The sequence below is a fragment of the Lithobates pipiens genome, unplaced genomic scaffold, assembly GCF_037356315.1.
Source record: "Lithobates pipiens isolate NorthernLeopardFrog02 unplaced genomic scaffold, aLitPip1_a1.2 Scaffold_19, whole genome shotgun sequence".
Taxonomy (NCBI): Eukaryota; Metazoa; Chordata; class Amphibia; order Anura; family Ranidae; genus Lithobates; species Lithobates pipiens.
This window is the reverse complement of record NW_027507764.1, coordinates 51,662,253-51,675,797: the sequence shown is the minus strand read 5'-3', so window position 1 is coordinate 51,675,797 and position 13,545 is coordinate 51,662,253. Positions and strand designations below refer to the sequence as shown.

Genomic DNA, 13,545 nt, shown 5'->3' with positions numbered 1-13,545 from the left:
GTCCCTATTCTCCTCCCCCAGCTGTCCTGTGGGAGCACCTCCTTACCTGTCCCTATTCTCCTCCCCTAGTGGTCCCGATTGACATGTTCAATGATTTCACTACTTTACTGAGTCAGCGCCATGTCTATATTACAAAGCCCTGGTAGTTTTTAGGAATTCCTTATGTCTTCAACTTGCAAGCATCCACATGAGCAGATTATGATTGAAGACCTCTTGCAAACAGGGCACCCAGGAGTAGTCTGTCCCTCCTGATTTGTGTGCCAGGGAGGGACAGGTGCAGTGTCCATGGTGGACTGAATGGTGTACTGAATGGTACTGGCATTTAGGGCCTTGTGTATTCAGGGATGGAGGCTGGGCGCTGCACCTGCCCCTGCTTGGCACACTAGAACGACTTCTGGCACTGCAGTTGGATAGTCCCATGCACAAGGTCAACAAGACCTTCCTGCAGGTAAATTAATGAAACATTACCCTGCTTCCAAGGAGGACCATATGAGATCGATCTATGCCAATAGTATTTGTGGCTTTGCTTTTATTAAATTTATACCTGGTGATCCCGCAATCAAGGTCCCTGTTCAGGCACTTCTGTTACGGACTGACGACTGCCTCTCAGTTGTCGTCGTATCAAAAGTGACCTTGGAAATTACAAGAAGCTTTGTCACCATTGATCAATCCGTCTTGAGCAATAAATGTGAAAAATATATCCGCGCTTCAAGTAGTAAAGCAACCAACAGCAGTGCACTATAGCCCAGAAATAATTAAAGTGCAGCACTAGAACAAGAGTGCAATTCATGCAAATAGCCCAATGCTTGTGCTATGTGCAAGGACAACCAAGTTTATAATAAAGGTGTCCGTTTATGAAGTGAAATCTATTCACTGCTTCATTCTCAGAGGAGATCTTTCTCCTCTGTGTGCCAGTTTATGAAGTGGAGTAGATTGCTTCTCCTTCGGAGGAGTGAAGCGATCTACAAACGTTTCCAGCAGTGGAGAACGGCCCCTGATAATGGAATCCTACGAGAATACAGTACCAGAAATTCACCGAAACACCAAGATGTCTGAACAAGGTCTGGCGTGTCTGAACAAGGTATAAGCAAGTGAAAAAATGTTCCTCCTTCGCTCCCCCACATTCCCTCTTCGCTCCCCGATTCTCCACCTCTGAGCTGGTGAATCGGGGAGGGTGAATTCTGACTGAGATCGCCGCTTCATAAACTGCCCTTTACTGTGTCAGTCAATGAGGATTCTGAGTGTGCGGAGATAATCGGTGGGAGAACATGTTCAGATACTTATCCCCCGATTATCTCTGGTTTCATAAACTGTTTATGGATTGTGATCAGCGGCGTTCCTGGGGATTACCGCTGTTCACTGCTTCATAAAAGGTAGCCAAAGTGCAATCATTTAAATATCAACAGTGTAAACATCTAAATGTTAGAATCTATGACAAATATGCAATGCTTGTGTTGCATGTGAAAAATATTGTGCAAGCAGAAAAAAGTTCATACGCAGCTGAGTTTCATCAGAAAGAGTCCCGTGATGGAAAGGTGCACTGGAAATGATGATCAAACACTTAGCAGTGTGATACCCGTCACCACAAACAAAATTAAGGATTACCAGAAAGGTGCTTGGTTGGATCTATGATCCACTGAAAAGAAAATCCAAAATTCTCTCCCCGGCAGCTTTGGATAGTATACACCAGGAGGTTCACAGCTGATCAGGGCCATCTTGAGCAATGATGTGCAGCTAACCGTAGCGAGTGCCTGGAGATAGGAAGTGGTGGGAAACGTTTAGGAGGGGCAGCAGTGCTGAGATGAAAATCAAAATCATATTCTATGATCAAAATACAATGGTATTTGTGCTTTAGCATACTAAATGTCACTCACTCAGGTTGTAGATTTACTTAAAATGTTGAAGTACCCTTTCAACCTCTGTCTGATCCAAAATTATATATTTAAAGGAGAAATACAGCCAAAGCTCATTTGGCTGTACTTCTCCTGCGGATCAAAGGAGTGCAATTTTTTCAGCCGTCTGTGGGCTGAAGCCTGCTGTCATAGGGCCATTCCAAGCCCTGGAAAGATCCTGCCCATATGGATCCACCCTGAAGCCTGGATCGGCAACCTGGCTCAGCCTCTCAGCAATCTGCCTAGAGTCTGAGCCAGCCCCCTCCACAGCCCAGAGCGCCAGCGAGCTCTGCAGGGGCAAAGCAGAGAGCTGCTGACTTGTACACAGGCATAGAAAGTGATCCTGCGCATTTCGCAAGACCGTGCTCGCTTCATCAGGGGTAGATGTGTGTGTATTACATCTGTAAAAAAAAGTATGAAAAAACAAATGGCTATCTGCACAGTGATGGTATTGTGTCAATGGTCAAGGGGGTCTGAGGCACAAGACCCTATACTTACTAACGGCTAGGTCAGACTACCAGATGCTGAATACTCAGAGGCAGCAGCAATAACTATCCAGCTGAGGAGGCAAGAAAAACCCAGACCCAACAGAGCGCAACCGGGGGGTCAGGCATGGCTAGGATGTGTGCGCGCGCCCCCAAGGATCTCCCAATATCCATAGAGAATATGAACTGAAACATAAATATATGTATAACAATACTGCCATAGCAGCATAAATGTAAAACAGTATATAATACAATGTAAATGTGTATACATAAACAAACCGTTTCAGTGTAAGTATGGACTTGGAATCCAGGGGATAATGAAAGAGAAGTCAAGGGAATGTATGAGCGAAGTGTGTGACCAATGATAGATGTTCCAACTTCCATAGTGAAGGTCAGAAGACATGAGATTGTGTGTTTTAATAAAAATATCTCTATCATCTCTATCTTAGAGAGAGTGTGTGTGTGTGTATGTGTATGTGTGTGTGTGTATATGTATATGTATATGTATATGTATATGTATATGTATATATATATATATATATATATATATATATATATATATATATATATATATATATATATATATATATATATATATATATATATATATATATATATATATATATACATACACATACATGCATACAACTGGCTCTATGCTACTGCCATAGCAGCATAAATGTAAAGCAACATATAATAGTATGTGTGTATATATATTATTGTGTGTATACATGAACCTAACTGGTTCAGTGATAATATGGACTTGGAGTCTGGGGGACAATGAAAGGGAAGTGAAGAGAATATCTATAATAAGTTACGGCCATAGTAAAGGCCAGCAGACGTGTGTGTGTGTGTATATCAATTAATGCTCAATTAAAATGTGGGAGGATGTAGTATATGCTCAAAAGTGGGGAAAGAAAAATACCTGATTGCCATCAATCAATGAAGGAATGTGAACTCGCCTGTAGCTGGTGACGCTCCCACATGTGAAATGGAATGGAAGTAGCGTGTTAAACCCAGCCATGACTGACCACCAATTTATACCCCAGAAGGGCCCAGCAAGCTCTGCCACCAACGCTATGGTCTGAGTGACGAGGTGTGCTGACGGACAGTCCCGACTCTCTGCTCAGAGCAGAAGAGGAGAACTGAGTGATCAGCAATGTTTGATCGCTCAGTTCTCAGTGCAGAGACGCTGGGGGGCAGACTCAACATTGGATTGCAGCGGCATCCACCTAGGTGAGTATAATGTGTTTTAGTAAAGCCCATACTTCTCTTTTAACAGTTAAATTAATTGACTGCACAGAATTATTTTCTGTTGGCAAATTTTTCCTTTTAGGAAAGGATTTTCAAATTAGTTTTTGTTAGGCCTTTCGCCACTCTGCTTAATGATGCAGGCTTTTTTTTTTTTTTTTTTTTTCTGCATGTCCTGTATGTACTTTACTAACCGTGATATTGAAGTTTTCAGTCTGCTGTATGCTTTCACTGCTTACTTCCCCTGCCTCTGCTTTGCATTCTGGATGTGATCCAGATTGTGTTTTATTTTCTCCCTTCCACCTTTTTCTGAATAGGGATGAGCACAAAACCAAATGCCTAACACTGAATCTGAAACTCTTTAAGAGCTAGGTGATGAGGAAGCGTGCTCTCAATCACTAGTAATATCACTGTTTAAATTTTCAGACAGTGGGAGTAGCTCACCGTTGCCCAAGTACGCCTCCTCTCCCAAACCAAACAACAGCTACATGTTCAAACGGGAGCCCCCAGAGGGATGTGAGCGCGTGAAGGTCTTTGAGGAGATGTCGTAAGTAGTAACCTCTTCGTCTGCTGGTGGCTTCTGAGTGGTAAGGCAGGCTTTGGCCACACTGCAAGCCCTCTGACTGCGACGGAACTGCTGCTCTGTAGTTCTGTTGCAGACACAGAACCTGCGGGTGCCTTTTTTTTTTTTTTTTTTTTTCTTGCTGCAAACTTGTCTTCTTTGCTTACAGGTATACTCCAGTCATTCAGAAAAAAAAATTGCTTTGTTGCTAAGCAGACACAACTACCATCTGAGTTGCTGTAATTTTTCATTGGCATGCATCATCTGCGTCAATCTAAATTCTTGCTAAATGTATGTTTGCCATTTGTTGTTGTCCGAGCCAGCAAAAATGCAGCTAGTTGGGATCCCCGGTTCCGGCTGCCCTCTTTCTGATTAAATTATAGCAGCATTACACAAACTGACAGGGGGCTGCAATCACACCCATAACCATCTCTTTGAAATCTGATAGTTGGCTGCATTGTATTTTTATGAAAATCAGGGACTGGGCAGCATTAGGAGTCCACTGATTTTAAAGGACAAGTTCACCTTTTCTAACATGTTACACTTGTATTCAGGATGCAACATGTTACTGATGCAGCAGCTGGCGCACCCCCACGAGTCCCCATTATGACAGTGGGCCAGGGATCTTCTCCCTGCACCCGCTGTCACAATTTTTTATTTTAAAAACCTGGCCATGCAGGGCTCTGCCCACCCAGCCACGGATTTCATTCAGTTTGGTGAGGGAACTTCAACTACCAACAGCAATTGCGGCTGATGGCTTGTAGCTCTCCAGGTGGCCATTCCTTCAGAGCGCATGCACCATTGATGTCACCGGCTGCATGTACAGTAACTAAGCGATTCACATTAAAGAGATATTTGCAATACCTATAGGTAAGACTCATTATTGGCTTACCTATACGTAAAAGTCGGAGATGAGTGTTTACTCCCAATTTAAAACAGAGGGATTTAAACAAAAATAAACATCTCCTATACTTGCCTGAACCAAACCTCCTCTTCTTGGGTCCCCTGTCGGCTCCACTATCTAGTGCCCCCATGGGAAACCGCTTCCCATAAAGGCACTCGTACTCTCTCTCCCGAGCCCCGTTTCATCCATTGAAACAGACAGCGGTACCCTCACCCTGTCACTGGAGTTGATTGACAGGTTGCTTTCAGTCTGCCCTGGTAGGAGAGACAGCAGCGAGAGCTGCTGCTCTTGTGCACGTTGCTGGTTCGTCCTCCGGTAATACTGTGGGGGGGATCCTGCATACTTATCTGCTGTGTGAAATGGTTTTGCACAGAGCAGCCCCGATCCTCCTCGGGCACCTCGCCAGCGCTCCTCGCCCCTTCCTCCTGCCCCCATAGCAAGCCGCTTGCATCTGTGTGTCCATTCAAACACGGAGCTGTAGTTCGGCCACACACCCCCATCTCTCCTCATTGGCTCACTGACTTTCACAGCAGCAGGAGCCAACGGTGCCCACTGTTGTGTGTAAGCCAGGGAGGAAGATTCCCAGACAGCAGACGCTCTTGTGCAACATCGCTGGATCAAGATGGGGCTTCATGCATAGAATACATTAAGGTAAAAAAAAAAAATTTGCCTTTAGAACCACTTTAAACCCCAAAGCAAAAATTGTCTTCTATTGGCATAGTCTAGTGGGACAGGGTTCTGTAGCCCCTAGTCAACTAAGAACAATATAACTGATAACTGACAATAGCACAAGCAGACAACTTATAAAGTTATAGGCTTACACAATTTCTGGCAGGATCAGTAGTGGTTTTAATTTTATTTTTTTACCTCTCAAACAGAACAAAACTTTTTAAAAAAAAATTTTTCTCTTTTAATATGGCAAATGACCAAATAAAATATATACTTTTTAAAGGATAAGTTCATCTTTGGAACATGTTAACATGTTCCACTGATTTTTAGGGTGTAACATGTTCCAGCATCTGCAGCCTCTCCCCCTGATTCCACTCCTCCCTTGTTATAGCAGGCAGGGGATCCTCTCCCCGCACACCCACTGTCACAATTTGAAACCAGTGTGGGCATGCTGGGCTCCACCCACACAACCATGTCATTCATTCAGTTTCCTGTGAATGAATAGACTACAAGTACTGTCAGCCATTGCAGCTGATGGCTTGTAGTCTACAGTGACCTACAAGGGTGCTGGTGAGCGTTCTTAGTCCATTGATCTTCCTGCTCTCAGTTAACTGCCTGGCCGTACGAAGTATGGGCAGACAGCTACCCTGGGACACTGCAGGAGTCCGACATTGCACCCACAATCTGCTAATAGCAGGGGCAATGCTCTGCGGACTCCATAGAAAAATAAATGCACAATTTTACCTGCAAAAGTGCATTTATTTTCAAAAGATGAATTTATCCTTACAATTTACAGTTGACTTCTGTTGGGCTGTTGCCTTGTGCAGGGAGGCTTTGGAAACTGTTGTCTTAATAGAAATATCCTGTTCCGCACATTGTCTTGTGGGGATATCTTTAAATTCGGTGTCTACATATTAAAAAATACAGAATATATGGAAGATGTTTTAACATCAGAATTGGCTTCACCATTTACATTACAGCAACATTTATAAAGATTTTCATTCATCTTGATGTACTGGTGACTTTTCTCTTGGCGATATCCCATCCAGATTGATGCAGCGGATTTGTCTCTTCCTCTCTTCAGGTCTCGTCAGCCAGTCCCTATCGCTCTCCTTTCATGTCCTGACAAAAACAAAGTTAACTTCAACCCCACCGGATCAGCGTTCTGTCCTGTAAAGCTCCTGACCTCCTTGCTCATTACTTCCGACCTGACCATCAAGAACCTTCAGACCCCTGTCCCGAGCTCTGCTGTGACCATTGAGCACCTAACATCTCAGGTCTCCAATTCCTCCTTGACCGATAATGCCACCAGCATCGTAGACAACACTGAAGCCAATGGCCAAGACTCCTCACAAGAACAGCAACATGGTGGGGAGAGACCGGCCGATCAGTTATCACAGTCTCCTCCTCCTTCTCCCCACAGCCATGTTGTCCTGTAAGCTGGGCAGAGCTGGCCTCTGCCATTCCTGAGCTGTCTAGAAGCCAGACCAACAACTTCTGCATGCGGATTGGTTAACGCTGTCTGATCCTTATTGTAACAGAAAAGTACTGCTTAGCGTCAATTAATCATATCTGCCAATGTCTGTCTGGGGCTGGAACCAAACCCCCCCCCCCAATCAAAAAAACAAAACAAAAAACAAAAAAAAAAATACATAATTCTGGTTTCTTCTTTCTAGATAAAGGTAAATTTGTGCAGAAATTTTCACCAGTATCTCTGAATGATTTCATTGTGGACTATGCATTTTGCAGTTTGTCTGAACAGGTACATTTTTGCATTCTGTTATCAAACCTTAAAATCTCTTTATAACCACAATCATCTAAAGCTAGTGTCACACAGATGCTTTGCATGTGGCAGAGGGGACCAAGTCCTGGTTTCCAGTGGTAAACTCAATAGTAAAATACAGATATTTCTTAGAAATCTCTGGGATTGAAGAAAAGAACCCTTTCCACTTTTTCTTAGTGGCATCCCTCGGCTCATTCACTTTAATTGAAGAGCTTTGATCTTGGTAAAGCCTGGACCTTTATATGACCTGGGCTTGAGGCAGACTGGGTAAGGGAGGCACTGTTATCAATACTGATGTGTTTAGGTATCTGGCAGCATGTCCTTTCTGTTTTCTGTGCATCGGATATCAGGTAAGCACTTGGATTTAATACAGCCCTTAGGTCTCATGCAAATAATGAGCTGAGGGGTATTTGACTTGAGCTCTTAGGAGGGAGAAGAGGGAATCTTACATCATAGATTTATTGGCTTCATCTCTTTAACTTCTATAGGAGCCCATTACTGGTCTGTGTGGAGCCTGATTGGATCTGTTTTTTCCGTGTGTTGAGACTGGTTATCAGAGGGAGGCGCTGCAACATATAGCAATTTACCTCTGCAAGATATCTGTGGCTAGCGCCTGTAAACTTTCCCATAAGGCTAGGTTCACACAGTTTTGCAGTCCAGAGTCCAGTGTGGTTTTGTTCACCAGTTCAGGTGCAAATTTTTACTTGAATTTGCACCTAAACCTTTTTAAAAACAGACCCCGGATGCCCCAGACATTTGAACTGGCTCCATTGAAAGCTGGTCCTGTTCACCTGTTATGCGAATTGGATGTGGTTAAAAATGCATCTGAGTCGTATAGATGTGAACCCAGCCTTGATGTTAAAGTGGTTGTAAATCTTCAAGTGTGTTTTTTGGGGGTTTTTTTCAATAAAAATAACAAGCATGCCTATACTTGCCTGCTCTGCACAATATTTTTTTTTGCACAGAGCAGCAAGCAGCACCGATCCTCTTCTGAGGTCCCCCGCCAGCAATTCTGGCCCCTCTTCTATTGGTGTCCCCACGGAAAGCCGCTTTTTCTGGGGGCTGCCAAGTCCCACTGCTGCGTCTATTGACTCAGAAAGCTGGACTCTACCCTACCACCTTGTCACAGGATTTGATTGAAAGCAGCGGGATTGCTCCTTCTGCTATTAATCTGTCCAATGAGGCGAGAGAGAGCGGCTGAAGCTGCTGTGTTAATGCACATCACTGGATCGGCTCAGGTAAGAAAGAGGGGGGCGGCAGCGAACTGCAGCAGCACAGAAGGTTTTTCACCGTCATGCATAGAATGCACGACGGTGAAAAACCTCAAGTCTTTAGAACAGGGGTCTCAAACTGGCAGCCCTCCAGCTGTTGCAAAACTACAAGTCCCGTGAGGCATAGCATAGCTGACAGTTACAAGCATGACTCCCACAGGCAGAAGCATGATGGGACTTGTAGTTTTGCAACAGCTGGAGGGCCTCCAGTTTGAGACCCCTGCTTTAGAACCACTTTAATGAGTTGAGGGTTGAAGATAAAAGGTCTCTTTGGTACTGCTGTACTTGGCCTTCTAAGCTATCCTGCACTTTGCAGTCCTGAATGTAAAATGTGAGAATATCCTACACCAGTCATATAGTGTATGGATAAGGGATGTTGAGCAGTAACCGTTTTGGTTGTCATGAATCTAGCTGCATGACAGAGAAAGGGTCAGTCATTCTAGCCAAGAATACATCTGAGAAATGAGGTTCGGCTTGGAAAAAGAAAGGTCTTTGGCACTATTCGCATTTCTTATTAGTTGAAGGTAAGATTATTGTTCCTTTTTGTTTTTCAATGATTCTGCTTGTGTATTTAAATGTAGAAATGGCTGAATTGATATGCTGTTTCCTCAAATTAGCTACATTGAGGCAAACTGAATATGATCTTGATTAGGAAATAAGTGCGATTTGCAGTTTGTAAGTCAATTGTGCAAGTTTGGTTAAATGGTGAAATTTGGAACCTCCCCAGCTTGTGGTAAACCATGGATTGGTTCACTTATTTCCAATTGAATAACTGATTATGAATGAATTATGAGAGCTAGAGGCAGAGGGTAAGCGTTAATACTCACAAGTACAAGCTCTTTAAACTGCATTCTTGGGCATGGCAAAAAACAATGGCGACCAGCAAGCATAGTTCACAAAGGGGAATGCATTCTGAAGTATTTTTCCATCTCTACTAAAGACGCTGAACACGTGTGCAGCAAAACATGAAATTTCCTATTCTCTAGAACTTCAGTATCTGGCCAAGGTTCGAGTTCTTTTCTGTATTTCCCCGCAATGACCATTGTTTTTTCTGTGGGTAATTTCATTTAAAAAGCATGAAGGAAAGGAGTCGGGATGTACAAGTCCTTTCTCTGCTACATGCAGGAATACACAGGGTAATGTTAGGCCTAGGCCAAGCAAGCTGGAGCACAAGCAGTCTGTGTGACACTAGCTTAAAGAAGGGCCCCTCCTGTATGAAAGCATATGAGAAAAAAAAGTACCCATGGTCATCAGACATTCTTCCTTTCATTTTCTAACCCATACTGGAAATGGGAAAGAGAGAATCTGATTGGCTGCTATGAGGAGCAAACAATACGCCGGCCCTTTATTTTTCATGTTGTCCCATAGAGACTACTGTACTACAGGATTGGCTTTTCACATAAAAATAAAAAAAATCCAGGTGTATGACAGATCGGCATGGTAATGAAAAATACGGGGGGTCATTGTGCGACAGAACCGTTATGTGGTGGCAGTTCAGACATATGAATGCAGGAATAAATCCATGGGCCAAGGCTAATTGCACAGTGCCCTCCCACGGCCTAACCTTCAGGTACTTCAGCCGAAGTCTAAATCTCAGGTAACTTGGAATGTAAACTAGATTGGAAATTCCAAATCTTGCAAGCAGCTCAAAAAAAAAAAACGGGCACAAGTTTTATTTTTATATATATATTATTTTTTTTTCCTTCTCTTGCAACATTCCACTTGTTGGGAACCAAACTAGGTGGAATGGTCCTGAACACGGGTCACCACTCAAAACCAGCAAACCTTGACGTATTAATTTTGGCAGTCTAATCATTCCTCCCCCTTCAGGTTTCTGTAAAGGTCCTTAAAGTTGACCTGTCATCGATGAATGCAGCTATTTTGTGGGCTGGAACCATTCTCAGCTGGTTGGCTCCACCGTGTTCCTCCTAAATTGATGATCTCGGCAAGTTACAAACTGGTCCCTCAAAGTAGCTGATTCAGGTTAACCTAGGTTAGTGATCGTGAACCTTGACACCCCAGATGTTTTGGAACTACATTTCTCATGATGCTCATGCACTCTGCTTTTTGTAGATGAGCATTATGGGAAATGTAGTTCCAAAACATCTGGGGTGCCAAGGTTCGCCATTATTGACCTAGGTGATCAGAACACTTTAAAAGAGTGTTCAAGGTTGTGCCCCCAACCAGCATGGTTTTACCAGTCATGTCAAAGGTTTGTTTATCCAAAATTATCTTTGCTGGTCCATGTTTACCTAAATCCTGTTGCCCTTCTGACTTTAGAAAAGAAATGGACTTGCCTCAATAGAGGGACAGCCAACTTTGCTAGACGAATCATTACTTGCTAAGAGCAATTTAACAGAGGCACAGTCCCGCAAAATGGCTGTCATCCTGCTGCATGATGGGAGCCCGTTTTATTTCATTCGTTAATGCCCTTTTTTTGTTTTTGAACCCTTGAAAGCCATTTTTATTTTGTTAATGAAATATAACCCTTAGTTCGAGTTGTAAAACTTTAGTTTGCTGTCTTTCCTTTTCAACAAAAAAAGCTTTAAAAAAAATAAATAAAAATTTAGGCATTTTAAAGGGTAGCACAAGCAATACTTTGAACTCTTGTTTATCAAAGCCCACTAGGAAGGTGGGGTCTATTTTTCTAGTTAGAGCACTCACTTGTGAACTTTCCTACAATTGGATAAAAACGTGTCTGTACTTTTCCCTATTCTGTACATTGCCAACATGTGGCTCTGTGCCACGGCCCATACCAAATTCCTTAATTTTTTTATTTTTTTTTGCACAACTAAATATACACAGAATTTATTCCTTTCATACAACTCTTGACATTATCCAATGTTCTTGTGTTGGAAAAATAAAAAGTTGCCTTGTCTATCCCTCCCCCCCAATACTCTCCTCTTGCCGTTGTTTGAATGATTGTAAAAACAAAATTCAGTATATGACCTTAGGTGGAGAATAAAGATATTTAATTTTTTTTTTTTTCTATTTATATTTTTGTACTTGTTTAAGCCTAAGTAGCATATATATATATTTTTTTTTTTTTTGTCTTTTCTCTTTACTGAAGCCAGTTCCTACAGTACACTGCAGAAAGAATGGCACTTATTGTAACAAATCTCAGGTCTTGAATGAGAAGAAAATAAAAATGTAAAAACTGAAGACATGAACCTGATTGTGGATAGATGAATTTATATATCGACGTACAACTCTTGATTTTTATTTTTTTTCCCCTTCCCGTCAATGTTCATTACAGTATTTTCAATGTCAAGTCAAAAAGACATTAAAATGTTGTCTGTCATTCAGTCACATTGACCAGTTGTCTTCTGCACACCTTTTGAAATGTCAAATATTTTTTCCCCGTAAGCTTTTCTTTAATCTTCTTGACATACTCCAGGTGTTAAATCAAGGTTGTTGAGCCGATGTTGAGAAATCCTTTCATCTTTCAGCGATAGAAGTACTACAAATCCCATTATTACCAGGAAGGCATGTTGGGACGTGCTGTTTTCCTGTTGCTGAAGGATGAGGGTTTGCTCTTGCCTGTTATAGAAAAGTCTATTCCAATTTCCTGTACTAGCAATTCTCATATTCTCGGACGCTGTAGACCTTTTTCGTTGAAATAACGATGAAAGATTTGTACATAGTTGTCCTGTTATTTTTAGCCGACGTGCTTTACAGTATTCCAGTTACCACACGATATTGCTTTGGAGAGAAAAAAAAAGGTGTGGCTTTTGTTTTGTATTTTTTCAGTATAGAAATTCTCGTGTCTTTATTTAAATAAAGTTATTAATAAAAAAAGTTTTGTTTTTATTTATTGTGTTGTGTACATAAAGTGATTGTAGGCAGAAAGTAAAGAGGGCTCTATTGAGGGTTCATTTTTATAGCGTCCCAGTCGGCTTCTAAAAACTGACTAAAAAAAACCTGGCACCAGCAGGTGCCCAAACATTAATGCTATTGAATGCATTTTATTCAATTTCACAAAAGGCATTACATTGATCATTATGGTAGTGATGTGAAAAGATAAGATTAAGTAGCAGGGTAAAATGACCTAGTCAAGAAAACATAATACAAATAATAGATTTGTTTATGAAAGGAGGCTGCCAATAGAGGAAGCTAGGAGATGTGGCTGGTAAGAACCCGCTGGGGTCATCCCACCCCCAAGGAGATTAGGTATGGCCAAGGAAGCACGGTGCCTAACAGCTTGCCACCCAAGCCAATTCTGGCATTTCTCGCCTACATGTAAAAATAATTTTTTTTGCTAGACAATTACTCCGAACTTCAAGTGTGTGTGTGTGTGTGTATGGTATGTGTATATATATTATAAATATCGATCTCTGACTTTCCCGCAAAAAAAATTAAATTGCAGTGTTTACATCTGCAAGAGCTGGAAGTGACACCATGATGTCACTTTCAGCCTCCGAGGCTCATAAAGATGGCTGACGATCATCTGGTCCATGGCCAGCTCTATGGTAAGCCACCAGCCGATTCAGTCTCTGGCTCCCTAATTGCACACGAGAGAGACCGGAGAAGCATCGGGGGGAGGGGGGCAGACGTGCCCCTCTAGCTGCTTTATTGCTCATACAGGTGGCAAAACAGCCACTATGATGGCTTTTACAAAGAAAGGGAATCACTGTCTGAAAAAAACATCTGGATGATGCTTGTAGCTGCAGGCATCACCAGATTCAAAGTAAATGACGTCTAACCGGGGAAGTGGTTAAGGTACAAATA

The 13,545-nt window shown here is 42.3% G+C and overlaps 1 protein-coding gene across 1 annotated transcript in view; it reads left to right on the top strand.

The window, feature by feature from the left end:
• Positions 1-11,797, top strand: part of GLCCI1 (glucocorticoid induced 1) — a 136,090-nt gene extending 124,293 nt beyond the window's left edge. Inside the window, exons 7-8 of the mRNA XM_077490730.1 lie at positions 4,055-4,175; positions 6,848-11,797. Coding sequence (XP_077346856.1) covers positions 4,055-4,175; positions 6,848-7,202 — 476 coding nt within the window. The 3' untranslated portion in view covers positions 7,203-11,797. The remainder of the gene's footprint in view (positions 1-4,054; positions 4,176-6,847) is intronic.
• The last annotated feature ends 1,748 nt before the right edge of the window (positions 11,798-13,545 follow it).